This window comes from Xenopus tropicalis, chromosome 5 (assembly GCF_000004195.4).
Source record: "Xenopus tropicalis strain Nigerian chromosome 5, UCB_Xtro_10.0, whole genome shotgun sequence".
Lineage (NCBI taxonomy): Eukaryota > Metazoa > Chordata > Amphibia > Anura > Pipidae > Xenopus > Xenopus tropicalis.
Window position 1 is genome coordinate 59,991,189 of NC_030681.2, and position 26,519 is coordinate 60,017,707.

Sequence of the window (26,519 nt, forward strand, 5' to 3'; positions counted from 1 at the left end):
GGATTGGATACGATAATTTCTGAAGATCACAAATATCACAAAATGCCTACGAAAAAATTGTATTAGTCACGATAATATTGTATTGGCGATCCAAAATTTTCGTACCGAACGATTGTAAACAGCAGGAAAACCTTTCCGACTTTGATCTTTCTGTGCATGATTTTGGAAGCCTTCCATAGGACTCAATGGCATTCTGCAGCTCCAACCTGGCCCAAGGAAAGTCACGATAACGAAGCTTGAATGAATCCGGAACATTCGTACTCTGCGCGACAATACGATTTTGTCGCACAAATTTTGTCGCAAAGTACAAAAAAGTTGTGAAAGGTACGAAAAAGTCCCGCAAGTGACGGAAAATATTCACTGAGCATTTGAACGAACGCTCGGAACGTTCGTGGATTAGTAGATCTCCCCACTATAGACCCTTTCATCTTGAATACAGTGAATATGGATAAGCTTGGGTTTTATGAAGTTTATTAACCCAAACCCAGAACCTGATTTGACTTTATATCTAAAATATTGTTGGTGGGTCCACCAAATTAACTTTATTTAATTGTAGAGGTAATGGAGGGTTAGGGGAAAGTTTATAAGAGGTTTAGTTTTTTTTCTTGTGCAGCTGCCTGGATAGTGTATTTTTTCTTTTCTTTATTTTTTTGCATTTTAAAACTTGTATTGAAGGTTTCACAATATATACAGAGATATGGGTTTGTTTAAAAAGAAATTGTTTAACAGCATGGTTTTGTAAAATAAACTGGTATTTGGTAACAGATTTTGTGTCTTGCATCTCTTTATTAATGAGGTATTTAAGGGTAGGCTTTGTTTTATCCTTTTTTGGACTCCAGGCCTATTCTGTGTCTTGTTACTTTTCAGTATGTAAATTACTTACTTAGTTATGTGATGTGTTTAATACTTAGCCATTGTGCACTATTTTCAAGTACATAGGTGATTTAAAATTGTTGAGAGGCAGGACCAGCCCCATTTTATATCTCCAAAATGTCATTGTGGCAATTGCAAATTTAAGTAAGGTCCCAGATCAGCATGGACAATTAGCAGAGCCCACTATTAGTGTATTTCAAGAGGTTATCTGTTAATATTCACATCCAGATCCATTCATGGTTGGCCAAACACATAGGAAAGAATCTTAGCATCCGTTCTTATCATCAGGAACATGGATTTAATTTTTAATAAGCCATAGCTAATGGATTTGAAAAGGTGTAAATGGAGGTAGTAAATTAAATTTGTATTTGTATCAACTGTTATTTATATTTAATTGTATTATTATACTTTGTTTAAATTTTTTCTTAATATTTGTGCAAAAAAGGCAAACCTTTCTCTTATCCTGTTTAGCACTGTATTGTAAACTGGGCTGGAGGCAAGTAGAACACCACTGCAATATATATTAAGGCCCAATAGAACCAGTTCGGCAGACCTCTGTGCAAAATCTCAGACCCGAGCTGTCACAGACACAGGCTGCTCTTACTCTGAAAGTGTTTAAAACTAGAAATATGGTCAAATTTAAAAGTGTTTTATCAAAAATGTGTAGTGTCATTTGGTTTTAATATTTGCTTTTTTTCCTATGTTTGTCTTCAGTTTTACTCCTGAAAAGTTCCCTAATGCTGGCCTAGAGGGAAATTTTTGTAGAAATCCAGATAATGACCTCAATGGACCTTGGTGTTATACTACAGATTTCAGTGTTAGATTTGAATATTGCAACATTCCACAATGTGAAGGTAAACCATTATTATACAGTATATAATAGTTACATAGTTACATAGTTACATAGGGTTGAAAAAAGACCATTGTCCATCAAGTTCAACCCATCCGAGTAAACCCAGCACACAACCTATACTAACCAATCTATACACTCACATACATAAACTATATATATACAACCAGTAATACTAACTGTAGATATTAGTATCACAATAGCCTTGGATATTCTGCTTGTTCAAAAACTCATCCAGGCCCCTCTTAAAGGCATTAACAGAGTCTGCCATTACCACATCACTAGGAAGGGCATTCCACAGCCTCACTGCCCTCACCGTGAAAAACCACCTACGCTGCTTCAAATGGAAGCTCTGTTCCTCTAATCTATAGGGGTGACCTCTGGTGCGCTGATTGTTTTTATGGGAAAAAAGAACATCCCCCAACTGCCTATAATCCCCTCTAATGTACTTGTACAGAGTAATCATGTCCCCTCGCAAGCGATAATGTAGTATTTTACTGCAAAGACAGCAAAAAAAGGCAAAGGCTTTGATATATATTTAAATTTAATGTATTGTTACCCTTCACTGCTAAAACATTGTGTATTAGCTGCAGATGCAGAAGTACAATTATAGGCATATTTATTATAGTGGTGGTGATAGCAACCAAACAGATCTTTACTAACTTGTAGGTAATTGTTCAAATCAAAATGCTGATTGGTTGCTATGTGGCTTACACACACAATAAATATGCCCCTAAATATATGTCTATAAAGGTCATCTAGATCACTAATATACAGTATTAATTTTAGATAATTATGATAAGCAAATCTGTCACATTTAACTTCCACAAAACCACAACTTTTTTGATGTGCCTTTTTTCTTACTCAGCTAATTTTTGCTGCAGCATATTTTTTCTGCAGTTTTTTGGAAAAATTTGCCAATGGCAAATTGCGGAATTTAACAGTGAATCCATGCCTGGTGAAAAAAATTGCTTGTCACTAGAGATAATCCAAAAGTAATTGGACTATCATCACATATATCACATATTGCCACTTATCCAAGTGGCTTCTTCAGTTCAACGTGTGGTAGGGATGACTAATGAAATGTATTCAACGTGCAATTTTTTTTCCCCATTTTAGTTTTGACCCTGGTTTGCCTTCTAATGGCAATGTAAGAAATTTCCCCTGTTTCTTTTTTTTACCCAACCATCTCTATTTTCTTTTGTACATTGTTCCCTTTCCCCTTTCTTTCTTTCTTTTTCCGATGGGTCGCTAAAAAATGATAGAATGTACATTCTCTATTAATATCCACATTGTATGCCTTCTAAAAAAGTTTATAGAGATGACCGAAAAGTCAATAGAAAGTTCAGTTGCTTTATACTTATTCTACTAGAAACTGTACACATAAAAAATGCTGATTTGTAGCCATGGAGAAAGCCATTCAAGTGGAATATGCACTGTACATAATTACATGATTAATTTGAATCAAGCTCAACCCCTCCAAATGATCTTCAGCATACATGGGTGTCCACAGGAAATTTTCAGCGTACATAACTTTGTAAATAGGGGCTGTTTAAAAAAAAAAAAAAAATTAAATTAAATAAATAAAAATATTAATATTTATATCCGTGTGCTTCAGTCACTGCTCAAGCTATTGCAGAGCACTTTAAAAATAAAATTGACACCATTCGAAGTGACATTGCACAACTTAATCCCAATAACCATTCCCCTCCCTCCCTACATGCTACCCAGTCTCTTCTTGGCTCCTTCTCCCCAGTGACTGAAGAGGAAGTCTCAAAACTGTTGTCTTCCTCTCACCTTACTACCTGCCCACTTGATCCCATTCCTACCAAACTTCTACGTAATGTCAACCCCTGTCTTATCAAAGCCTTAACTCATCTATTCAATCTCTCACTCTCTACTGGAATCTTTCCCTCCCAACTGAAACATGCACTTGTAACCCCTATTCTGAAAAAACCCTCCCTCGATCCCTCCAATCCTACTAACCTCCGACCTATCTCTCTGCTCCCATTCATCTCCAAACTGCTCGAGCGCCTAGTCTACAACCGACTGACGCTATTCCTCTTTGACAATAACCTCCTGGATCCCCTACAATCTGGTTTTAGACAGCAACACTCCACCGAAACTGCTCTAACCCGACTAACAAATGACCTCCTTTCGGCTAAAGCCAAAAAACACTACTCGCTACTAATACTTCTCGATCTCTCTGCTGCTTTTGACACTGTGGATCACCCTCTTCTCCTCCAGACTCTCCACTCTCTTGGCTTTCGTGACACTGCCTTATCCTGGTTTTCATCTTATCTCTCAGATCGATCCTTCAGTGGCTCTTACAATGGTGAATTGCCTTCTCCCTTGCCTCTTTCTGTCGGGGTTCCTCAAGGCTCTGTGCTGGGCCCCTTACTATTTTCTCTCTATACCTCCTCACTTGGCAAATTAATCAATTATTTTGGCTTTCAGTACCACCTCTATGCTGATGATACTCAGATCTATCTTTCCTCTTCTTATCTCAACCCAGAGCTTCTAAATCGTGTCTCTTCCTGCCTGTCTGCTATCTCCACTTGGATGTCCCAACGTTACCTTAAATTAAACCTCTCTAAGACTGAACTGGTTCTCTTTCCCCCATCCAACGCCCACATTGTTCCCAAGGTATCTATAACGGTTAACAATTCTACCATCACCCCATCTTCCCAGGCCCGGTGCCTTGGGGTTATCCTTGATTCTGCCCTGTCCTTCACTCCTCATATCCAATCACTTATCAAATCCAAAATACGATCATTTATCACCCAAGATGCTGCCAAAATTCTTATTCACTGTCTTATAATATCTCGCCTGGACTACTGTAACTCCCTATTAATTGGCCTTCCCCTCCAAAGACTGTCCCCACTCCAGTCCATAATGAATACTGCTGCCAGGCTCATACACCTCTCCAACCGCTCCTCCTCTGCCATGCCACTCTGCCAATCCCTGCACTGGCTTCCCCTACCATCCAGGATAAAATTCAAACTAATGACTCTCACATTTAAAGCAATTCATAACTCTGCCCCACCCTACATCTCTGAACTCATCTCTAGGTACTAACCAACCCGCTTTTTACGCTCCTCTACTGACCTGCTCCTCAACTCCTCTCTCATTCCCTCCTCACACGCTCGCATTCAAGACTTTTGCCCCCCTTCTCTGGAATTCGCTCCCACAATCTATCAGACTTTCTCCCAATCTCTCTGCCTTCAAAAGAGCTCTAAAAACGCATTTATTTAGAGAAGCTTACCCTAATCTAGTTTAGCAATACCCTGTGCCACACCTCTTACAATTCTGGTCTTGCCCATTCCCACACCTTGTGTCTCAATCCTTTCTCCTTGTAGATTGTACGCTCTTTTGGGCAGGGCCCTCTTCACCTCTTGTATCGGTTATTGATTGCTTTATATGTTACTCTGTATGTCCAATGTATGAAACCCACTTATTGTACAGCGCTGCGGAATATGTTGGCGCTTTATAAATAAATGTTAATAATAATAATAATAATAATAATATGGTTCACTGTTTATAACACAATTAGAAATCATATCATTTTGGGAAAAAACACTCCATTCTTCTGCCTCAGTGCTGTTATTCATTGCAGCCCAGGTGCAATTCCCACATCAGGCCCTTAGGAATTTATCCAACTTCCCTGTACTTCTGGCACCAACACTTCATACACAAATGAGTACAATAATATAATAGAATTGATAAGAGAAAAGCTGCAGAACTTTCCACTGGTATTTAAGACTGCAGGGAATCAAATAATATAGACAATTGTTTTTGTTGCAGGAAAAATAGTTCCCATTTACAGTTCCACAGCAGACCTAATCTAAGGTTCCTATCACAGTCACACACACAATAGCAATAGCAGTATTGGGGAGCTCAACCCTCTGTTAACTTACCCAAGCGGATATCAGGTGCAAATACTGGAAGAACCTCACCTTGCATGGGGGTCAATATCCAACATCAAAAAAATCCAGTAGCACACTGAAGATGCACACACACAATAGGCAATATAATCATAAGTCAATTAACATGCCTGTATATTTTTGCACTGTGGGAGAAAACCCACGCAAACACAAGAAAAACATACAAACTCCTTGCAGACTGTGCCTGAACTAAGGACCCTAGTTCTGCAAGACTGTCTAATACAGCTGTTCTCAGAAAAAAATTTTCTGTAGTCATAACTAACTTTCTGTGGCTGCATGTGAATTATCATGACTTGACAAATGTTTCATTTTCAAAACCTGCAGAAGACTGCATGCATTGTAGTGGAGAAAATTACAGAGGTCGGATTTCAAAGACGGCTTCAGGCACTGAATGTCAAAACTGGGATTCTCAGACACCTCATTCTCATGGCTACAGTCCATCAAAGTAAATACAGCAACTTTTAACAATAGTTTACAAATTAAACCTATGTGAGATAATACTGAACTTTTTTTATCTTCTCTTTAGCATTCCAGATAAAAATCTTGAAAGAAATTATTGCCGGAATCCAGATGGAGAACCAAGGCCATGGTGTTTTACAACAAACCCAAATAAACGGTGGGAGCATTGTAACATCCCACGTTGCAGTAAGTGATTATTATATATTTGTTTTCTTATTTCATAGTTGCTAAGCAATGTTCTTACCTTTACCCAGCTTAATTATCCTAGAATAAACCCTGTACTTTTGCATTTCTAGATGCAGATTTGATACATGTGGAATATTAGCTCCATTATTTTATTGTACATAAATATTGTTACATAATAGATGTTCTGTTCTCACTACATGTTATCATGAGGTAGTATGTAGCTTGACATGCAGCTAAACCTTACCACACTCCAATAAAACAGACTGACAGTGAAGTCTATAACATTTTTCTGGATGATTATGGCAAAAGATGAAACCAAAACAAATTGAATGAAATTCAATGAGTGAATTGCAATAAACACACAGAAAACAACTGCATTGATCAAACAACATTAAAGACTGCCCTTGTGTCTTCTGGAAGGATCTAATGATGAATAAAGCTAGGAAAGTGAATGTGCCCTTTAATTTAATAATGTCCCTTCTGCTTTCTAAAGAACAAAACTACACTATGTATTCTAGATGGGCCAGCACTTGATACAGGGGAGGAATTACCCTTTGACCCAGTGAATCTATATGATTTTTAATACAGGACAAAAGCTTGTAAGCAATACCTTTTCCATCAAGGATTTGCCTGACTTACGTAGTGAAACAGTAACACCAAGAAATGAAAGTGTTCCAAGCAGTAACCCATGGTAACAAATCAAATGTTTGCTGTAATTGTTCAATCTGCAGCTGGCAATCATTGATTGGTTCTTATGGGCTACTAGCCATGTGAAAATTTGCCCAGTATTTATAAATGAATTTAGTTCCTACACAGGAAGATATACAGGGGAAGGAACAACAGTGTTCATATGGCTTGGAACAGCATTCATAAAAGAGATAAGCCAGGTTGATGCTGTCAAAGAAGAAAAGGATCCAGCAGGCATTTCAGCTGGGAAAGAAATAGAGTAAATCAATAAAGGGTAGGTCTATGAGTCATAACAGGGAAGACAGAAAGAAGCCCATGTGAGATCCAAATAAACTGGAAGGTACTGCAGTGAATACAGGACTCTGTGCTATGATGGGGTGGGCCGTCATGTATAATTATACTATAGGCATTTTTTCACATGTTTTAAGTTGAGTGACGGCTGCTGATTTGCAGCTTCTAGTTCTGTCTGTGTTGGTGGGATTGTTTTCTTCCAGTTCCAAGCTAGTAGTCCTTTAGCTACAGTTGAGTATTAAGATATCTATTTTCTGGACATGATTTTTGAGCTTTGGGAATAGAAGACCAATAAGAATGTTAATAGATCTAACTGTAAATTTCTCCACAGTAATGGTTCTAAAAGTAGTAACAATTTTGTATGCCAATTTTTTTACAGTCCCCTGTAACCAAATTTTTCCATCTTTTAATTGACCTATGAATGTATATATATCACAAAAACAGTATTATGAAGTACATATATACATCAAATAGCCTTTGATCCACACAGATAGTGTTGTATGCCCTCAAAATGTTAGGAGGGGGGGTACTCCAAATGCCACTCCAACTTTTATCCATTACAATCTCAAGGTGATTGTATTAAGAACTTCTATAGGGTAATGGATAGAGATATAACTGAAGGTGGCCATAGAGGGGCAGATTCGGCAGCTTATCTACCCATGCAAGGGGCCTCACTGATGGGCCCCCCAGATCAATATCTGGCCATAAATCAGTCAGGTGTTGATTGGGCAGATTTGATTTTCCTGTCAGATCGGGGACTGCATTGGCCCCAATACCCATTGCTATAGTTCAATTGTTTGGCCCTAGGGCCTATTGGGAGAAGATCCACTTGTTTGGTGACCTTGCATGTAATTATATTTTGCATTTACCAGTTCTTTAACATTGGATAGCTTCTGTTTTGGGCATTTTTTTCTACTTGTTGTAGTAAACATTTATCAAGTCACTACTGCTCTAGCAATGCACTCATAGGGGAGATTTATCAAAGTCTGAATTTTGGACTTTTAAAAGTACGATAATTTCTGATGTGCGTAAATTGTACGAAAATTTTGTATCGTGGTGGTATGAAAATAGCACTCTGCAGCTCCAACCTGGCCAAAGGAAAGTCATGATTAAATGAATTCCGAAACTTTCATACTCGTTGCGGCACATATGATTTTGTTGCACAAATTGTTGCAAAGCACGAAAAAGTTGTGTAATTTAACGAAAATATTGTAGAAAATATGCAAAAGTTCATAACTTTAGAAAAAATTCAAATTTTTTGTAATCGGACCTGTTGTACTTTAATGAATGGGCCCTATAGTGTTTGTTGGGGTAGCTCCCTAGCTACCAATTACACTTTAATAGACCTTTTTGAAGTTTCACAACTGTTGGAGAGCTTTTGCTCTGGGTATATATATTTTTAATTTTATTTTATTTTTCATGTCTTTGTGTCACTATTGCACTAGTAACACATTTATAGAGGTTGCTGGGGCAAGTTCCTAGCAACCACTTGCTCGTGCACTTCTCATGCTCATGCACTTTTTTGTTGTAGCTACATACAGTATATGTCTAGCTCTGACACTCCCTTTCCTTTATGAAGTGGGTCAGTGTCTTCTCCTTTGATATTTTTACTGCTTGTACTTTTATGCATTTTGTGAGTAGACATCTGTTTTATACATCATTATACATCATTAAAAGCTAGGTTAATTTTAATCTAGATAATGTTCAAGCCTACAGTTGCCTCGGTTTTTGAAAGTGTATGAGGACCTGTGGCTTCAAGGCCTTTGCTTCTCACTAGATAATGCATTTGTGGCTAAATTTCCCATTGTTTCTCACTGGGAGTCATTTATTAACTTTGGGCAAATTTGTCAATGGGCAGCAACCAATGACAACCAAATTGTTACATTTACTGTTTGTAGCTGTCTAAGAAAAGCCAAGCATTGATTAGTTATTAGGGATGCACCGAATCCAGAATTCGGTTCAGTATTCGGCCAGGCCTTTTTTGGCAGGGTTTGGTTTCGGACAAATCCACGGTCCTGGCCTAACCGAATCTGAACCCCAATTAGCATAAATTAGCATATACGAATTAGCATTAGGAAGGGTTAAATGTTAGGGGAAAAAATGTTTTTGCCACATGCGTCGATTTTTAACCCTTCCGGATCCTATGGCACGGGAATGTTAATAATGAATGCTTGGGCTGACACGTATACGGCTTCTTCTCCATTCTAGCCGCTGTTACAGTAGGCTGCACTTGGGACTGCTATGTCTCCCAATATGCTGCATTTGCGACTGTCATACCTTCTGAAATGCAGTGAGAGTATTACTGCTTCAGGGGTAGACGTGCCTTCAGCGGCATCAGCATTAATGTGCAGTTTACACTAATCTCCCATGCCTGCTATTCATGTCCCTTGCCTGCCAGCTGACCTTTATATACATTGTGGGTCCACATGTATACCCAATCACTATTCTACCTGTGATAGTGAGCTGTGGTTTTATCCGTGGACTTAACTGTTCTGAAGGTCTGTTTAAGCAGGTCGTTTTGACTATTGCATGCGTATATGTCGTTGGAAGCGCATAAGAAATAAGAACAAAAACAAAAAAACAAAAAACAGAAATATAGTGCAGATCAATGGGATAATGAATGATCTCAACACCACACGTGCTTAGTGATATACTGGTTAGAACGTGTTGACCCAACTCCGTAATGAATGAGATATAATAAGCGCTCACCAGAACAACCTGAACCCGAGCATATAGGTCCAACCCAACGGGGCAACTGATTGGAGGGGGGTCAGATACCTCAATGTATGTGGATCAAAAGAGGAGGCAAAAAATAGCGTAAAAACGTTTAATATAAATATAAAACCCTGCACAATGCAGGCTATTTACAGTGTAGCTGTAATAAAAGGCAAAGTATAAAAGTCTTGAGTAGCTCAAGGCGTTTCGTGTGCTCTCTGCACGCGTTTCGCGTGCTTTCTGCACGCAGAGAGCACGCGAAATGCTCCACACGGATTTCACACCAAGAAGCGCTGGGTTTTGAGTGTTTTTTCACTCTTAGATAACGTTTTGACTATTAGCATGGAACAACTTATTCCCCCGATGTGCCCCTGTTGCGCTCCCAACACCGCTTCGCTCTATGCCCTATATTGGGATGTGTATCCACCTACGGGCTTTGAACTGATCTGCTCTAAGTGGCTTGTTTCTTTTTTTTTAAATAATAATGTGCTGCCACCTATTCCCCTGATGCACCTCTGCCACGTGGTACTCTTTGGCTCCAAATGATGAAATTTTTACTTACTGGTACCATTGGTTACTGTGGGTTCAACACCATGGCAACGGTGGTACTTTTTGGCTCCAAATGATGACGTTTTTACTTACTGGTACCAGTGGTTACTGTAGGCTCCTGGCTTATTTAACTCTGTTTGGTAGTACGGATCAGGTAGGTTTTTTCTTTTGATTTTTGTTTTTTCTGCTGATTCCGTTCCACTCTGGCTGATATCCTGACTTGATACAATTTGTGCCTGAAATGCTACTTGTATTTTTGCTACATTTGTGTGCTCTACTTATGTTTCACTTTATATCAGCAATAAGTGTCTGGAGGATTTGTTACACTCTCTTTTCATGTTTGATCAACCATTTCATTATGCTTTTCCTTTTCTTTTCTTTTGTATACAAGTGGTTTCCATGGTTACGGACACTAGATTTTGGCACCTTTTTTGTAATGGGCTATTTAAGGGGGGTGTTTGTGCACAGTCTTTTCGTTTGTCCCTGAAGAAGAACACATTTGGATTAATAAAGATTTTTTGTTCTTTTTTAAGTCCCTGTGTGTGCAGCACTCTGTTTTTCATTTATATGTATATATACACACACACTCATACTTTACTGTACAAACTAATTCAGGGTAATGGCACAGGCACATAGGGCAGGTTTAGCACTATTGTAAATTGAAACAGCTTGACACACCAGGTACAGTAGCTTTGCACCCCAAAAATGCACCTTAGAGCATTTTAATAACCCCCAGTACTAGCAGTGTTAGCATTTATAGCTGAGGCTCACAGGGCATTTTTCCACTAGTGGTCAGGGCAGATAAAATGCCTTGTTGTCACTCTTAATAACATTAAATGAAAAGTACCTTGAGTGACTTACATAGAACAGGGAAAGTCAGACCTAAACCTGTCACTTCTCTTTGTACATCAGCCACAGAATACTTCATATTATCATAAGCTGGGACAGGCAAACAGGTGAAAGTCCATGCGTTTTTCACTCAGTACATGTCATGGCTCAACAGCTTTAGCGGGAGTCAGGAACAAGGAGGAAGCAGGAGTTCAGACAGACATGAGTAATACAAAAGTGGTATCCAAAATGGTAAGAGAGTATAAGTTGAGATTCAGGCACAAGATCAGGGCAGGCAGCAATCAGCTAAGTCAGAATCAAGTAGAATAGCAATTTAAATGCACCCAGGAACTTACTATGTAAGACCTATATTTGGGTCTTAGGCATCTATTTATTTAGAATTTTCACAAAAAGCTTGGTGTGATGATATAATGCGCCTACACAATGATGATATTATGCCGACACTGTGTCCTTTGTGACAGCCATGCATGGCACCAAAGAGGAGAGAAGCACCATCAGGCTCTCCTTACAGTACCCCCTCTCCCAGGGGGAGCCACCAGACTGCCATGACCAGGTGCATCAGAGTGCTTTACCCAGGAATATACCCAGGAATATTCCTCAGGCCCAAAACCTTTTCACTGGAAAAGATATTGTAAAAAGGCTCTGGAGAATCTTGAGTACACAATTTTTTAACCTCACATTATTGCTGCCCATAAATAATGAGCAGAGTGGGGGAAGATTGTACAGAGGAGAAATGTTTAGAAATCACAGGCTTAATAAGAGACACATAAAACACATTGGGAATGTGAGGAAGTAGGAGTAGGACAGCCAGCGGGTTGATAATTTCCAGAACAGAGAAGGGGCCAGTAAATGTTGGACCCAAATTGGGAGAAGGAATCTTAATATGGATATTCTTGGTGGATAATAAATTTGTGAATATTTGCAAATTGCAAAGAAGATTTACACTTCCTATCAGCATCTTTATTGCGTTTCCAAATTTGCGTTAGTGGAACTCCAAATTGCAGACATGTGGGCAAATGGCCATTGGCTGCTAGAACATAAGAAAGGATGAAGGCCTGGGGAAAGGCTTGGGGGTGTTGACTATAAACACATAGGAAAGGTGCCCTTCTAGTAGAGTCATGAAAAACATTTCAATGAGCGAACTCTGTTCCAGTTATCCTGACAGAGAGACACATCTCTCTGACATCTCAAAAATTGCTCAAGAGCTGGATTATCTTTTTCAGCAGCTTCACTGGACTGAGGGTGATAAGAAGGGGAAATTTGGAGAGTGATGCCAAGAGTTTTACACAAAGATTGACAAAATTTGGAAATCTATTCTCTGCTAGAAATCCATAGAGACAAAAAATGTGGAATGAGAAAGTCCATAGCAGAAGGAAATTTGCATAGAGGAATGAAATGCACCATCTTGTTGAATCAATCAATTACCACCCATATGACAGTTTTTCCTTTGGAAGGTGGCAATTCAACAACACAGTCCTGGCTAAGTGGGTCCATGGATGAGAGGGAACAGGCAGGGGTTGCAGAAGATCACAAGGTAGGGAGTTACTAGGTTTAAAAGAAGCACAGATGGTACAAGAAGCAATAAAGTTTCCGACATCTTTCTACATAGATGCCCACCATATGAGATGATTTAACAGTTCCATGGTCTTTTTTTACTCCTGGATGACAGTTTGGAACAATGGGTCTGCTGTAGAACTGAGAGATGAAGTTCAGGAGGATTATAAGCCATACCAATGGAGGAGCAAAAGATTGAGCACCTGAGAAGTAAATAGTCGAAGCAAAGAAACAATAATCCTGCAGGGGAAATAATTGGATCATTGTCCTCACAGTGACTATCCACAGGGATGAAACTTTAAGAAAGAATGTCCGCCATTTTATTCTTGAATCCTGGATAATAAGTAATAATAAATTTGAACTGTTCAAAGAAGAAGAGTGCCCACACAGCCTGCCTAGGGTTCCAGTTTTTGAGAGCCTGGATTTATTCCAGATTTTTATGGTTGGTAAAGATGGTGATAGGATGTGATGTTCCTTTAAGAAGATGTTGCCACTCTTCTAAGGCTAATTTGATAACAAGTAACTCTTGGTTCCTGATATCATAATTCTGTTCAGAAGAGGACAATTTCCTATAGAAGTTTGCACATTGATGTAACTTTCCATCTGTCACTTGTCTCTGGGACAAAATAGCTCCTGCTCCAATATCGGATGCGTCAACTTCAGTAAAGAAGGGCTGAAAAGGACCAGGATGATGCTTTGGCAGGATCCATTTCAAATCCTGAGAGATAATATAGCTAAGAAAGAAATTTTAGGAACTTCAAAAACTTATTTTTTCCTTTTGGCATAAAGAGAATTTTTCCTTAATCAAAAAGCACTTCACACATACCGGGTCTCTGTGGCTGATTAAGTCTTTCAAAAAACTAGAATATCATCTAAGTAGATGACCATGGATAGACCCAGAAGATCACTGAAAATATAATTGACAAATTATTGAAAGACAGCAGGAGCATTACAGAACCCAAAGGGAATTATCAGATCCTCATAATGTCCCTCTCTGTTGTTTAAAGCTGTCTTCCACCCATCCCCCTCACACATTCATATCAGTTTGTAGGCCCTGCAGAGGCCTAGCTCCTTTCAGTTGGTCAAATAGTTCTGAGGTGAGGTGTATGAGATAGCAGTTTTTTCAAGTTATCTTGTTGAGACCCCTGTAATTAATACAGGGGCAAAGACCCCCATTTTCTTTTCCACAAAGAAGATGAGCATTCCAAATGCGTTTCGTGTGTCTCTTATTAAGCCCGTGATTTCTAACCCTTTCTCCTACGTACAATCTTCCCCCACTCTGCTCATTATTTATTGGCAGCAATAATATGAGGTTTTTTCAAGTTATCTTGTTGAGACCCCTGTAATTAATACAGGGGCAAAGACCCCCATTTTCCTTTTCCATAAAGACGAACCCTGCCCTGTCAGGAGAAGAAGATAGTTGGATAAACCCGCATTGATAATTATCTTGCATATACTTCATTGCTTGGATTTCAGTTGGAGATATAAGGTAAGTATGCCCCATGGAGGCATGGTTCCAGGAAGAAGGTCGATGAGGTAATCATATAGACAATGAGGGGGAACAGTCTCCGCAGATTTCTTGTTAAAAACAGTATGCAGAGGGCAGTGTCTAAAGATCAACAGAGACAAAAGGAATCTGATTAATAACGGTTACAGACAGACGGTTCTTACCACAGTAGCCACCCAAATGAGAGATTTCATTGGTGGACCAGTCAATGGTAGGGTTATCCAGATGGACCCAAGGTCCTTGCAATTCCCTGTGGTTTCAGAATCAAGAAAGGCTTGGGAATCAGTTCTAGAAGCCAGATGAAACTGTACCAGAAGCAGATACAGTATCTGTATTCTTTTGGGGAGAAGGTTCAGTGCCACCCAGATAAGACTCCTTAAGGTGTTGGTTATTGGCAAAATTAGTTTTGCCACCATGGTACATGCACAGGCCAGCAGAATGCTTCTGAAGTTTCTCTTTTTTAGAGAGATGTGCATTTCTGATCTGTACTTCCTGAGGAAGTAGAAGGAAACTGAGAAGCAGAGCTCTGGAATAGAGCTCTTTGAAATTGTGGAGCCAGGATGAGCTGGAATCACTTGGCACACTCTTTATCCACTTGGCATTCCCTATTGTGGGTATCAATCTTGATATTGAGAACAATCACATCCTCCAGATGTTCTGGAGTATCTCCAGAGACTAGAGGATCTTTTAGCTTGCCAAACAACAATCAACCAATAGGCTGCCGCATATGCCTCATTGTTCCAGGAAGTCTCTGCAGGCAGTGTTTGGAATTCAATAGTATACCGCCTTGCACTACGAGTCCCTTGGTGAATCGGCGGTGCGATTTGCCGTAGTTGCCGAAGTTGCCTTGAGAGGAAACTTTAGTGACTTCAGCAAATCGCGCCGCTGTGTATGCCATCCCACGGGCGATTTACATTCTAGCGGGTGGGATGGCATTTCGGGGAGATTAGTCGCTTGCGACAAGGGACAAGGGAGATTTGTCTCGCAGCGACTAATCTCCCCGTGTGACACAGCCCTACAGTAATGGCTAATTAGCCATGCAGGATGTGGATTCAATATGTGGCAGCTATTAAAGAGGTGAGGTGGCAGCGATAGTGCTAGGTAACTAGATGAAAGCATGTCTAGTGCTTTACACAAAAGCAAGACTGAACTGCAGTGAAAATAAGGCTTTAATATGTGATTCCATATAAAAAGTGACAAAGATGAGCCAAAAATGCAGGTTGAACACAAGTTCAAATGAAAGCATAAAATTAGGAAATGGCAGAAAAACAGGCCAAAGGTCATACCCGAAAATTAGCAAACTCACAGGAGCAGGGCAGGATACTTGGAAGCCCAGACAGCATTCCCAGGATAATGTTGACTTGAAAATGCAGGTTAACAGGAATAGGACAGGATTCCTAGGATAACGTTGACTGTCTCACACCAAGGAGTTTAATTTAATGATCCAGCCAGGAGAGCAGAAAGGGGCATACTTAAAAAGCCTTTTAATTAGGAAATTACCTGCAGTTAGATCAGGTGACTAAGGCTAGAAGGCAAAAGCATGATCTGCTCAACATGGTCACTCATCACAATTAGTTGCTATCTTGCTAACTCCTGCTTCCTTTTGTGGCTCAACTTGGAGATGCTGCATCCCATGAACAGGAGACTCTGAGTTCTAGCCTGGGCAAATTCTAACACCAGCATGGAGATGACATATACCACCATAGCACATTTGGAAGCATAATGGCTGGGTTGCAGTTCAAATTGTATGAGGCACTGGTTTACAGACCCATACGGGCATGGGGATCCCTATTGAAGTGTTGAGAAACTGCTGCGGCAGAGGAACACCCAAAAAGCAATAGGCTCAAAGCGTGGCCAATGGGATGACACCAGTTGCTTCGGTGCTGCGCTCCATGTGATGGCCATAGCACCAAAGAGGAGAGGAGTGCCAGTGGGTGCTCCTTACAGTACAATACTACACACATGACCTACAATACTAGAGGCAAATCCACTATGCTACAACTGATTTTTCAATAGAAAAAATGGGCCCGATTCACTAAAGTGCGATTTAACGTGCGCTATTTATAGCGTGCGCTAAAAATTTTATCCCGTCTTAATTTTCGCGACTTTTCGCACGATTCACTATAAGCATACTCGCGCTATTTTACGCGTGGTATTTCATGCGGTATTCTTGTCGCGATAAATAGCGTGTGCGGTATTTTCCGCATGCACACTATTTTTCGCATTCGCTAATTGTCATGACATTACGCACGCGAAAATCGACAGCATAAAACTGCCAACATTTTGCCCTGGGAGAGCACAGAGTGCTAGAGAGTTGCTGTATAAATGTTTATTTGCAAAAAAAACCCCCAAAAAACAATAAAAATATAAGTAAGAAAAAAAAGAAGTGCTAGAGATAATAAAATGGGGGGGGGGGGGGGGGCATTTAAGAATATTTAGCCAAATACTTAGGGGTCCGTTTGCTAAAGTGGCTTAAATTAAGTGGGAGATTTTAGACACAGAATAAATGGCAAATATGTTATGGGCACTTTATTAAACGGGGACAAATATAATATTGCAATTATTCTGGCAACAAAACATTGGATTGGCAGTTATCACACTCGCCAGAACATACGCTATGTACTAATTAACACAAGTTTTACTATTCAGCAAAATGGGCTAAAGACAAAATTGTTGCCAGAATATTTGCAAACATTTAACCCATATAGCATATTGATGCTGTTACTGATAAATGTAAGAGTGTAGGGGAAACTACATGAAAGTATAGAATACCATATCAAGGAAGGAAAAATAAGTAGACATTGCTCAGTTCAAAAGTAGAAAAATATCAAATTTTACTACAATAATAAAATAAAGAAAAAAGGGGGGAAAAAGGGGGGGAAAAAAACTTAGGGCTTGCTGCCCTTGAGTCCTCTCATGTCCCTCTTTAGTTGTTCCACCTTTCCCCGGAGCTGGGCCAGCTCGGCCTTCATGTTGGCCAGGTCCTCCTGCACAGATGGTCCCTCGTGCGCAGGAGAACCTGGCGCCCAGCGCTTGGCCTGGGGGGAGTCCGGGGCCTGGGGGGAAACTGGGGGAGGAATCAAGGGGGGGGGGTGTCTGGGGCCTCGGGGGCATATTCCGCCTCGGGGGCCTCTTCCGGCTCTTGGGCCGATGGTCCTGGGGCCTCTGGGGCCAGTTCTTGGGCCTCTGGGGCCAGTTGTCGGGCCACTGGGGCCACTGGTCGGGCCTCGGGGGCCAGTGGATGGGCCTCGGGGGCCGCAGGGGCCGGAGGAGGTTGGGCCGCGGGGGCAGGAGGAGGTCGGGCCTCGGAGGCCGGTAGAGCCTGCTGGGCCACATGAGCCTGGAGGGCCTGGGGTTGGGCCTGGGGAGGAGGCGCCAGCTGAAGTTCTGTGAAATAGTATTGCAAGATGTTATTTTGTGTAATATATTATATATATAAAAGGTACAAGGAAGCTGCACACCATAAGGTTATGCTGATACCTGGGTGCCTGTGCAAAACATAAGTATAGAGACTGGAATGACGGCACACGCAGGATTTTCATAAAAAGGGTCATCAAGGCAAAAAGTGTTGAAGAAATCAGAGGTTTATTGAGACCATCGAGACCAACGTTTCAGCTCATATATATATATACATTCATAGACCATCATAAATAACGGGGCCCCTCACAACAACATTTTTTGGGCCCCCCTCCTCCCACGCCCCCAATGGCCCCTCCCCCTGTGAACCCTCACATCAATACAAAGGACACACAGACATTGTTAGCCAGGGCCCCCTAAAACATTTGTGGCCCTTCCCCAAATGACTCACAATATGGGCCGCTCCCTGCTGCTTCCCCCCTGCTTTAAACTTATTTATGCATATGTATTTGAAAATAGATGCGTGTATATATATATATATATATATATACAATACGAAGTGCTGGGAAGCTGCACACCATAAGGAACAATAATACCTTGGTGCCTGTGGCAAAACAAAATCTAGACAGGCATAGGGTGACGGCACACACAGGATTTTCACAAGGAGTCACAAAGATGTGAAATAATATTCAGAGGTTTATTGTGACCAACGTTTCAGTTCCTCACTGGCATTATGGTTGAACTTGATGGACGTATGTCTTTTTTCAACCCAACTTACTATGTTACTATGTTACTTTCATCATCCCTGACATTTCTTACATTTGTACCTTTAGTTCAAATTACTTGCTAAATCTTTTACTGAACGTATACTGTAAAAGCATAATAAAGTACAATTACCTTCTGCAATTTCAGCAACCAGTTCTGGACTCCTGCGCTTCAGGTCAGACCACAGACGCCGGAGCTGGCGGGGGTCCACATCAAGGGCAAACCCGGCGAGCAAACCCTCTCTTAGCTCGCCCAGGATTGCCCTCTTCCTCTCGTGGACCCCTAAGTCCCCCAGCGGCGGGTCATCATATCCTGAACGCAGGAGCACGCTGATAATATAGCGCCTCTCCCCTGGTAGCAGATCAGAAACCCCAGGCATGGTCCTCTCTGTAGTGTGGCTGCAGGCTCAATGACACAAAATGGCCCCTAGTCGCACATGTCACGAGATTACAAAATCGCCACAAAATGTCAGCAAATCGCGAGATTACAAAATCACGACAAAAAAAAAATCGCCAAAATATACATAGTAATGTATTTTGCGCAACAAAATATTCACCACTACAGTACAGTATATTATCGCAACAAAATATTCACCGCTATAGTACTGTATATTTTGGCGACAACATATTCACCGCTATAGTACTGTATATTAGTAGCGAAATTCCATACATGCCAAGACTTTAGTGAAATTGAGTAAAAAGACACATACTTGAATAAATAACACTGTAAGTCCATATTTTATTGCCAAAAACTCATTTACTGTACTTTTCTATAATTTTTCGCCTGCCTCTAGTAGGAGTTAATTTTCGCATAGCCGAATGCGATATTTAGCGCGCCTAAGTTATAGTGAATCATGCGATCGTATTCTTTTCAGCACGGAAATTAACGCAAGCGTTACACTAGCGCATGCGGTCACGCGAAAATTTACGTATGCGATATGGCGACTTATCGCATGCGTTAATGCTGTAGTGAATCGTGCACTAATTGTCGCGACTTATTTAACTCAAAAAAGCGTGCAATAATTTTTATCGCACTTTCGTGACGCTGGCCCAAAAGCTCCAATATTGCCATTGTTATTTTCGACAGTGCACCTGGTAATGGCAACTTCTACTAACGCACTAAGGGGCAGATTTAAAAAAATGTGAGATTACAGAAAAATTCACCCACTTTTTATTCATTTTAAGAAGCATATTTATCAAATAATGAACTCTAATGTTCACCCATTGATAAATACACTTCTAAAAATTCCATTGGAATAAATAGAAAGTGATTACATTTTTCTGTGGTGAGCTCTAATCTCACATTTTGATAAATCAAACTCAAACTAGCAGCACCTTAGATCTCTCATATTAACAAACTTTGCTGTCTGAATATGGCAGCTTCTCTCTATAATAATGCTCTTTTGTCAGATCTTGACACCACCTGTCACTTTTGACTAGCTAAACCCCAACCCTGGGACACTAGCTTAACTCGGCACCTCAGAAGATGTAGTAGATCAGCTGAACGCCAGTGGAGGAAGTCACAAACTGATTTTGAATTTATTTGCTTCAAGTTCATGCTGTCCTGCTGCAATCAAGCTATGTCAACAACTGTACTTCTCTTCTTTATTCTCCTTCCTTTCCTATCCTCTAAAACACAGTGACTGTTTGCAACATTTAATTCCCTACTTTCCCCCTCCACATCCTCCACCCATTACTGTAACTGCCCAAGACCATGCTCATTTCTTTAAGGCCCTCATTAGATTCTATTAGACTGAGCATACCATTTGATGACAATCTCAGATTAACCTGCAGTTCCCTTACATCCACTATACAAATGAAGTTAACAAACTTCTAGCTTTCTCAAACCCCACAGCTCTTTGGCACGGTTGACCGCCCGCTCTTTCTAGACATTCTGTACTCTTTCTTGATTTAAAAAGAAAGTAAGGTTAGGGCATATTCGACAATGGTGAATACGACAAGATTTGGCAAGTGTTTGGATGTGAGGTGTAAAAGACAGTTGAGAGTCTACTGTGAGTCTCGAGGTACTGAGGTCCAAATGACTGAATAAGTTTCCCTAGAGAAGCTGTTTAGATTTAGAACAGCAGAGGGTCTAAAACAGATACTTGAGGAACATCAATAGAGAGAAGGAGTGAGGTGGAGCTATAGATAAACAAGGCAACCTTAAAGGAATGGTCAGAAAGATAAGACTAAAACCAATAAAGAGTACAGAATGTCTAGGATGTTGGAAAAGTCACTGTGTTTTAGAGGATAGGGAGGAGAATAAAGAAGAGAAGTACAGTTATATAAATCTGTTCTAAACACTGCTGCTAGACTTATTCATCTACCTCACCATTCACCATCAGCCGCTCCCCAATGCATATCTCTTCACTGGCTCCCAATCTCCTCTAGAATTGAATTCAAATGATTTATGAAGTCCTTATCAATAAAGCCCCTCCCTATATTTTTTGCTCTGATCTCAAAATGCACTTGTAACACTTGTTTGGCTAGGATATGGCAAAACCGAGGCTAATAATTGGTATAGAGCATGTGTTACATGCGACCTTAATACAAAGGAATGGGCCTCCACTAAGTGGGAGATATAAAATGGAGCTGAGGGTGTAGTTGGACTACAACTAGATAGAGCTTGTGTGGTGCAGATAGTAATGGACGCCAGACAGACACAACAAATATTTTGACAGAGATAGTGCAGTGTTTCTGTGAGTGCTTATAGCTGTACTTACATAGACCTTTCTGATAAAGCTTACTTAGTTTTTACCTTTCTTTCTCCTTTAACAGTTATGTACTATTTACAGGGTCAGACTGGGCACCAGGAAAAACCCAGTGGGCTGTAGAGGTCAGATCCTTGTCAGCCCTCCTCCAAAAGTCCATAAATTGATTGCAATTTACATAACTGTGTAACTAGGGGGCACTTAGTAGAGAGTACAAATCATGAGAATGTGCTGCACTGTACATAACACAAACATATATAAAATATTATTTTAAAAACATTTGACCAAAAGCAAACAGTCACTTACAGTATGTGGTATACAAGCTGGGACTAATAATGCCTACTATATGGGCATACCTCCCAACTGTCCCGAACAGCTGAACCTGCAGTCACGGATTCTTACTGAAAAGTCCCTCGATTCACTTTGATCTCCTGCACAGAACACTAAAAAAGATAGAAACGTAATTAAAAAGTAGCTTTTGGCAGAGAGCCCAGAAATCTTAACAAGCTATACCTGCACTTAGATACATTGTTTCTCAGACTTAATTAAATAATTGGGCTTTTGGCAGAGAGCCCAGAAAGTTACCAAGCCACACCTGCACTGAGATAAAATTGTAACTAATAAGCTAAACAGGTCTCTGGGGGGAACTGAGACTTGCAGCTTAAAGGCCAATTTCGCCTGCTTTAGCAAAACTGTAATAACACATAAAAGAAGACCCTAAAACCCCCCAGAAATGTGTTCAAACTTTAAATAACCTGCCAAATTTTGTAAAATGGGAGTGGTATTTAGGGGGTGTGGTCGCAAAAAATGGGTGGGGTCAAAACATTTCGGCACACTACACACAGCATTTCCTTTTGCCCCTCTTTCCATTTTCCAAATGTTGGGAGGTGTGTATATGGGGTATAGGAGAGTGTTTACAAAGGAAGCTGGCCAGCCACTATTATAGTTTATAAATATATATGTATATTGTCAGATTTATTGGGATACTTTAGAAGCAGGGCTGGCAAACAGGAACAGAATGGCCAATCAGTGGGAAGATCAAAATATTTCAGCCAGCACGACAAGTAAAGTGCAAGCAGGGCTTAGCCCTTGCGTGTTTATTCAAAATGCAACGTTTCGGGGGCGTACCCCTTCGTCAGGCAATCAGTGGGAAGAGCCAGAATATAAGAGACTGATTAGGTGCTTCATTGCCCGGCATGAAATTTCTTTTCCTATGGACGATGAAGCACCTACAATACCATCCCCCATGCCTACTTGCCTATAGGGTCTGTCTACTTGCCCCCATAAGGCAAATAACACACTCTAGAGTTGTGCCGACAACTTACCCTATAGCATTTTCTAATGATTAAATCCCCTATTACCACAACTTGGCTTCACAATACTCTTTCCCCTCTCCACAGGCAGAAGAGACCTGTGGGCTGCTCTGAGGGACATTGTATGCCATATATTTATTCAGCTTATGCCATACATCTTTCAAAACAGCAAATCTGTTAGACAATCTGCGGACCAGACAAAACCTGCCTGTTTTTTTACCCCAAATGTCCTATCCCCACCTTCCACTTCACTGGCCCCTGCCAGTGTCTGGTCATTGAGAACCCTAATCTCCACTAGGGTTGCCCTTCGCCCTAAATACAATTCTACTAGATTCTGTTAATCAGATTCCAAAAGTAAAACCTATTTTTGTCTCTAACAAGGGTATATTCCCTGGAACAGCTTTTCCTAGTTTAAATACATGTGTCAAGACACACATTGAGTAGCACCATCAAGCCCACTACTACTCATCCCTAAACCATTTGCTTACTGCAACTTGGGATATGAACTGCTTCATAACACATTTTAGCAGCACCTGGATCACATGTTACACTCTCACTGTGCAGCCTCTAATTTATAGTTGTCTGAAACCAGAGAACACACAGCTGGGTAAGAATTTAACTGATTAACTATACTTCCTTAATATGGTAGGCAGAGGGAAGGTGCCCCACAACCTTTTAACTTAACCAAACACTAAACAAATATTCCATCAGACATGATAAACAGAAACATGTATTTATCTTCAAGTTTATTAAACTATCTTAGCAGAAATGTGGGAAATAAAGTGAATTTGAAATATTTATCTAAAAATACATTTATTTGCCCTCCACCTGTAACTTAAATTAACACCGCCCCCCCTAAAATTAAACATGTCAGATAGTTTCTGTCTATCATCCAGAACACAGATGACATGCCTGTACACTCTCTGTGCAGCCTTTAAATCCTATGTACTATATTATCATTTATTAAATTATTTTATATTATATATTCATATTTTTATATATACTGTTGTCCTACACTGGTAAAAGTTGTGTGTTCAAAAACACTACTATAGTTTTTATAAACAAAGCTGCTAAGTAGCCATTATTTATGTGTGGGCCGGCCCAAAACAAACGGTACTCACCAGTTTTGGCCAACTTTTGCACACTGCTTGCAGGTCCCAGGCAGGTTTGGGCTGAGCACTCACTTCTGCCCTCCCTGTCGATGACCTTTCACTGCGGAACTTCAGCCTCCAGCAGGCTATATAAATGTGAGCCTGCTTGTCCCACCCCCTTCATGATGTCAGAGATGGGGCAAGTCGACAGCCGCTTTCCCAGGTCTGGGTGCAGGTTGGGAATGGGCCTGTTTTTCAAATGGAGTATATTAAAACTGTGGGAAGATTAACTTTTGAAATGGTAGACAAGTGAACTTCTAATGCAAAAAAGAGACAGGACCAAAAATGCAAAATAAGACTTTGCCTTTAATTATTCATAAGGGGGTAGCTATTCAAACTGCATTATGGCTAAATGGCACAAGTAACAGATACACTCTGTATTCTACAGAGCTTATCTGTTTTCTGCTATGTAACCTGTACCTTTTTTCATTTTTTCAACTTAAATGGCTGCCCTCATGGCTACCCAGCATAGCTACTTTTATTTTTTGGTGTGTTTCTTTAAGTAGCAGGCATTGTAGAACTCCTGTCAGTGTACCAACTGCAGTTTTAAACTCCAGGGTTGCTATGGGATACTCCTGCGATTAAGTATCTCTTCATCAGCTCCTCATGCTGGTTGGCTGTCTTGAGGTTTCCTTGGCTCACCTATTTTTGAACTAGGAGGGACCTGAGGTAATCCAGCACTACCCTTTTAATGATTTTAGGTCGGGTCGGGGATTCTGGCTGTAACCACTTTTCATCAGTTGGATCAGGTCAAACATTTGAGAGTTTAAAGACATCTGTCTGATAAGCCTTGGCAGTAACAGGGTCAAAATCAATTACTCTTTGTGTAGTTCATCTGTAGTTCAACCTTCTTTTATTCTCAACCATTTGTTATCCTTCTTTTTAATCTCTCCTCTTGGAGGAAGCAACTTATGTAGATATTGATCAGGTTTCTCTGAGCAACTGCTGGGATCTCTGTGTCAATTTTTGGCACACTTGCCAGCAAGTGTTGCTGAGCAGCATTTGTCTGGCACTGCTTGGCATTTGCTTGCTGAAGTACAGCATTAGACAGCATCACCTGCTTCCCAATTTCATCCATGTTGCAAACATTGTTTGATTAATTGCCCCTTTAATTGGATGTCTCTGCAACACTACATTGCCTTTTATTCAATTATTTTGTGCCAGAGCACCCTCCAGTAAATGCCAGGGGGTAGATAGCTGGGACTTGCTCTCTGGAGGAAAAGTAGCCCAAGGCACAAAACACAGAAAATGAATTTAAGTTTAGGCACCTTAATTTAAAGAATAATTGCACAAAACAAAATCATTGACTCTTAATAGGTTTCTATCTAAAACAATGCAGTTTTTCTGACTAACAAGGAGCAGATGTACTGCCTGTTTTTCAAATGGAGTATATTAAAACTTTGGGAAGATTAGCTTTTGAAATGGTAGACAAGCCGATTTCTAATACAATAAAGAGACAGGACCAGAAAATGCAAAATAAGACTTTGCCTTTAATTATTCACTCAAAACACATTAAGAAGGTGCTTATCTTTACATGGCATCAAAAATAAAGAACTGTCTCTCTAGATTAAATTTTAGTCTTCCTGAGAGCCCCCTGGCCTTCTCCCAGCCTTGGACCACCACTAAGTTAGTCACAGTTCAGAGATAACTTCACATAACTGACACATTCTTCCTCAGATTTAGACAAAATCATAATATTCTGCTGGTGATTAGTAAGAACCATTTCCCACCACCACAGTCTTTCACCCCCTACCTCATCTTGTTCCATCTACCACATGTTGTTCCACTGAAAAGTAATGCTTTATGGCACCTAAAATCCCTTTACTTCTAGTCCAGTTCCACAATGTAAATATGTAAATCCCAGTATCTAAATACAGTATGTTCATACAATATGTTCTGAAGTTGGGAATGAAGGAATTTATCTTGGGGATTGGTTGAGTATCTTTCTTGCTTCGCTTCACTTTCGCTCCGTCAAAAAATTGTCGAACATGTTAAAAAATTCTGTGCGTCCAAAAAAAATGTTTTGCGCAGCATTCTTTTTGACGCGTGCAACAATTTTTTTATGTGCGTCATGGAAATTTCCCGCTGTTTCGCAAATTTTTTCAAAGATTTTTTTGCCTAATTTTTCAGCAAAGCGAAATGGGACAGATTCACTCAACACTACCCTCTACTGCTGAATATGCAATTGCTTTCTGAACCTTGGCCACTGACATTTCCTGGAAAAATTACACATTGGTGGTAGCCTTCTAGAAAGGGCTAAATGAAGACCTGCTACGAGTGCCAGGAGACCAGCGCCCACTCTTACCTGCAGGCACGCCAGTCCCAAGAGATGTATTGTGCGCCACACCTCCAGGCACATTCCAGTATGGTATGCACATGCGCTGTAGTTTTGGTGCATCGTCATGACGTCAGCGGAGGCACTGATGTCACTTTGGAGCCAAATTCAAATTTAAATAGTGCGCTCTTGTTTGTTGCCTAAGCTGGTTCTAGGTATCTAGAACTTAGCTAAGCCTTGTTTACAATTGATCCACTGGTTTTTGACCATTTACCTGGTTTTTAATGCTGAATCTGCACTGCCTGCCCTTGACCCTTTGCCTGACTGACATTGCCTCTGCCTGACCCCTTTTGTACCACGTTTCCATATCAACCTTGGAAGTGTATAGAAAGTCCATGGCCTATTTGAAAACCAGGGTTGCCTATGAGCCTAATGGTGCATATTTTACTTCTGCTCCTGCCCTCTGAGCTGTAAGGAAGATCAT

The 26,519-nt window shown here is 40.5% G+C and overlaps 1 protein-coding gene across 1 annotated transcript in view; it reads left to right on the plus strand.

Moving 5' to 3' along the window:
- Nucleotides 1-26,519, plus strand: part of plg (plasminogen) — a 186,876-nt gene that overhangs the window by 25,355 nt on the left and 135,002 nt on the right. Inside the window, exons 5-7 of the mRNA XM_002938570.5 lie at nt 1,588-1,727; nt 5,992-6,112; nt 6,194-6,312. Coding sequence (XP_002938616.2) covers nt 1,588-1,727; nt 5,992-6,112; nt 6,194-6,312 — 380 coding nt within the window. The remainder of the gene's footprint in view (nt 1-1,587; nt 1,728-5,991; nt 6,113-6,193; nt 6,313-26,519) is intronic.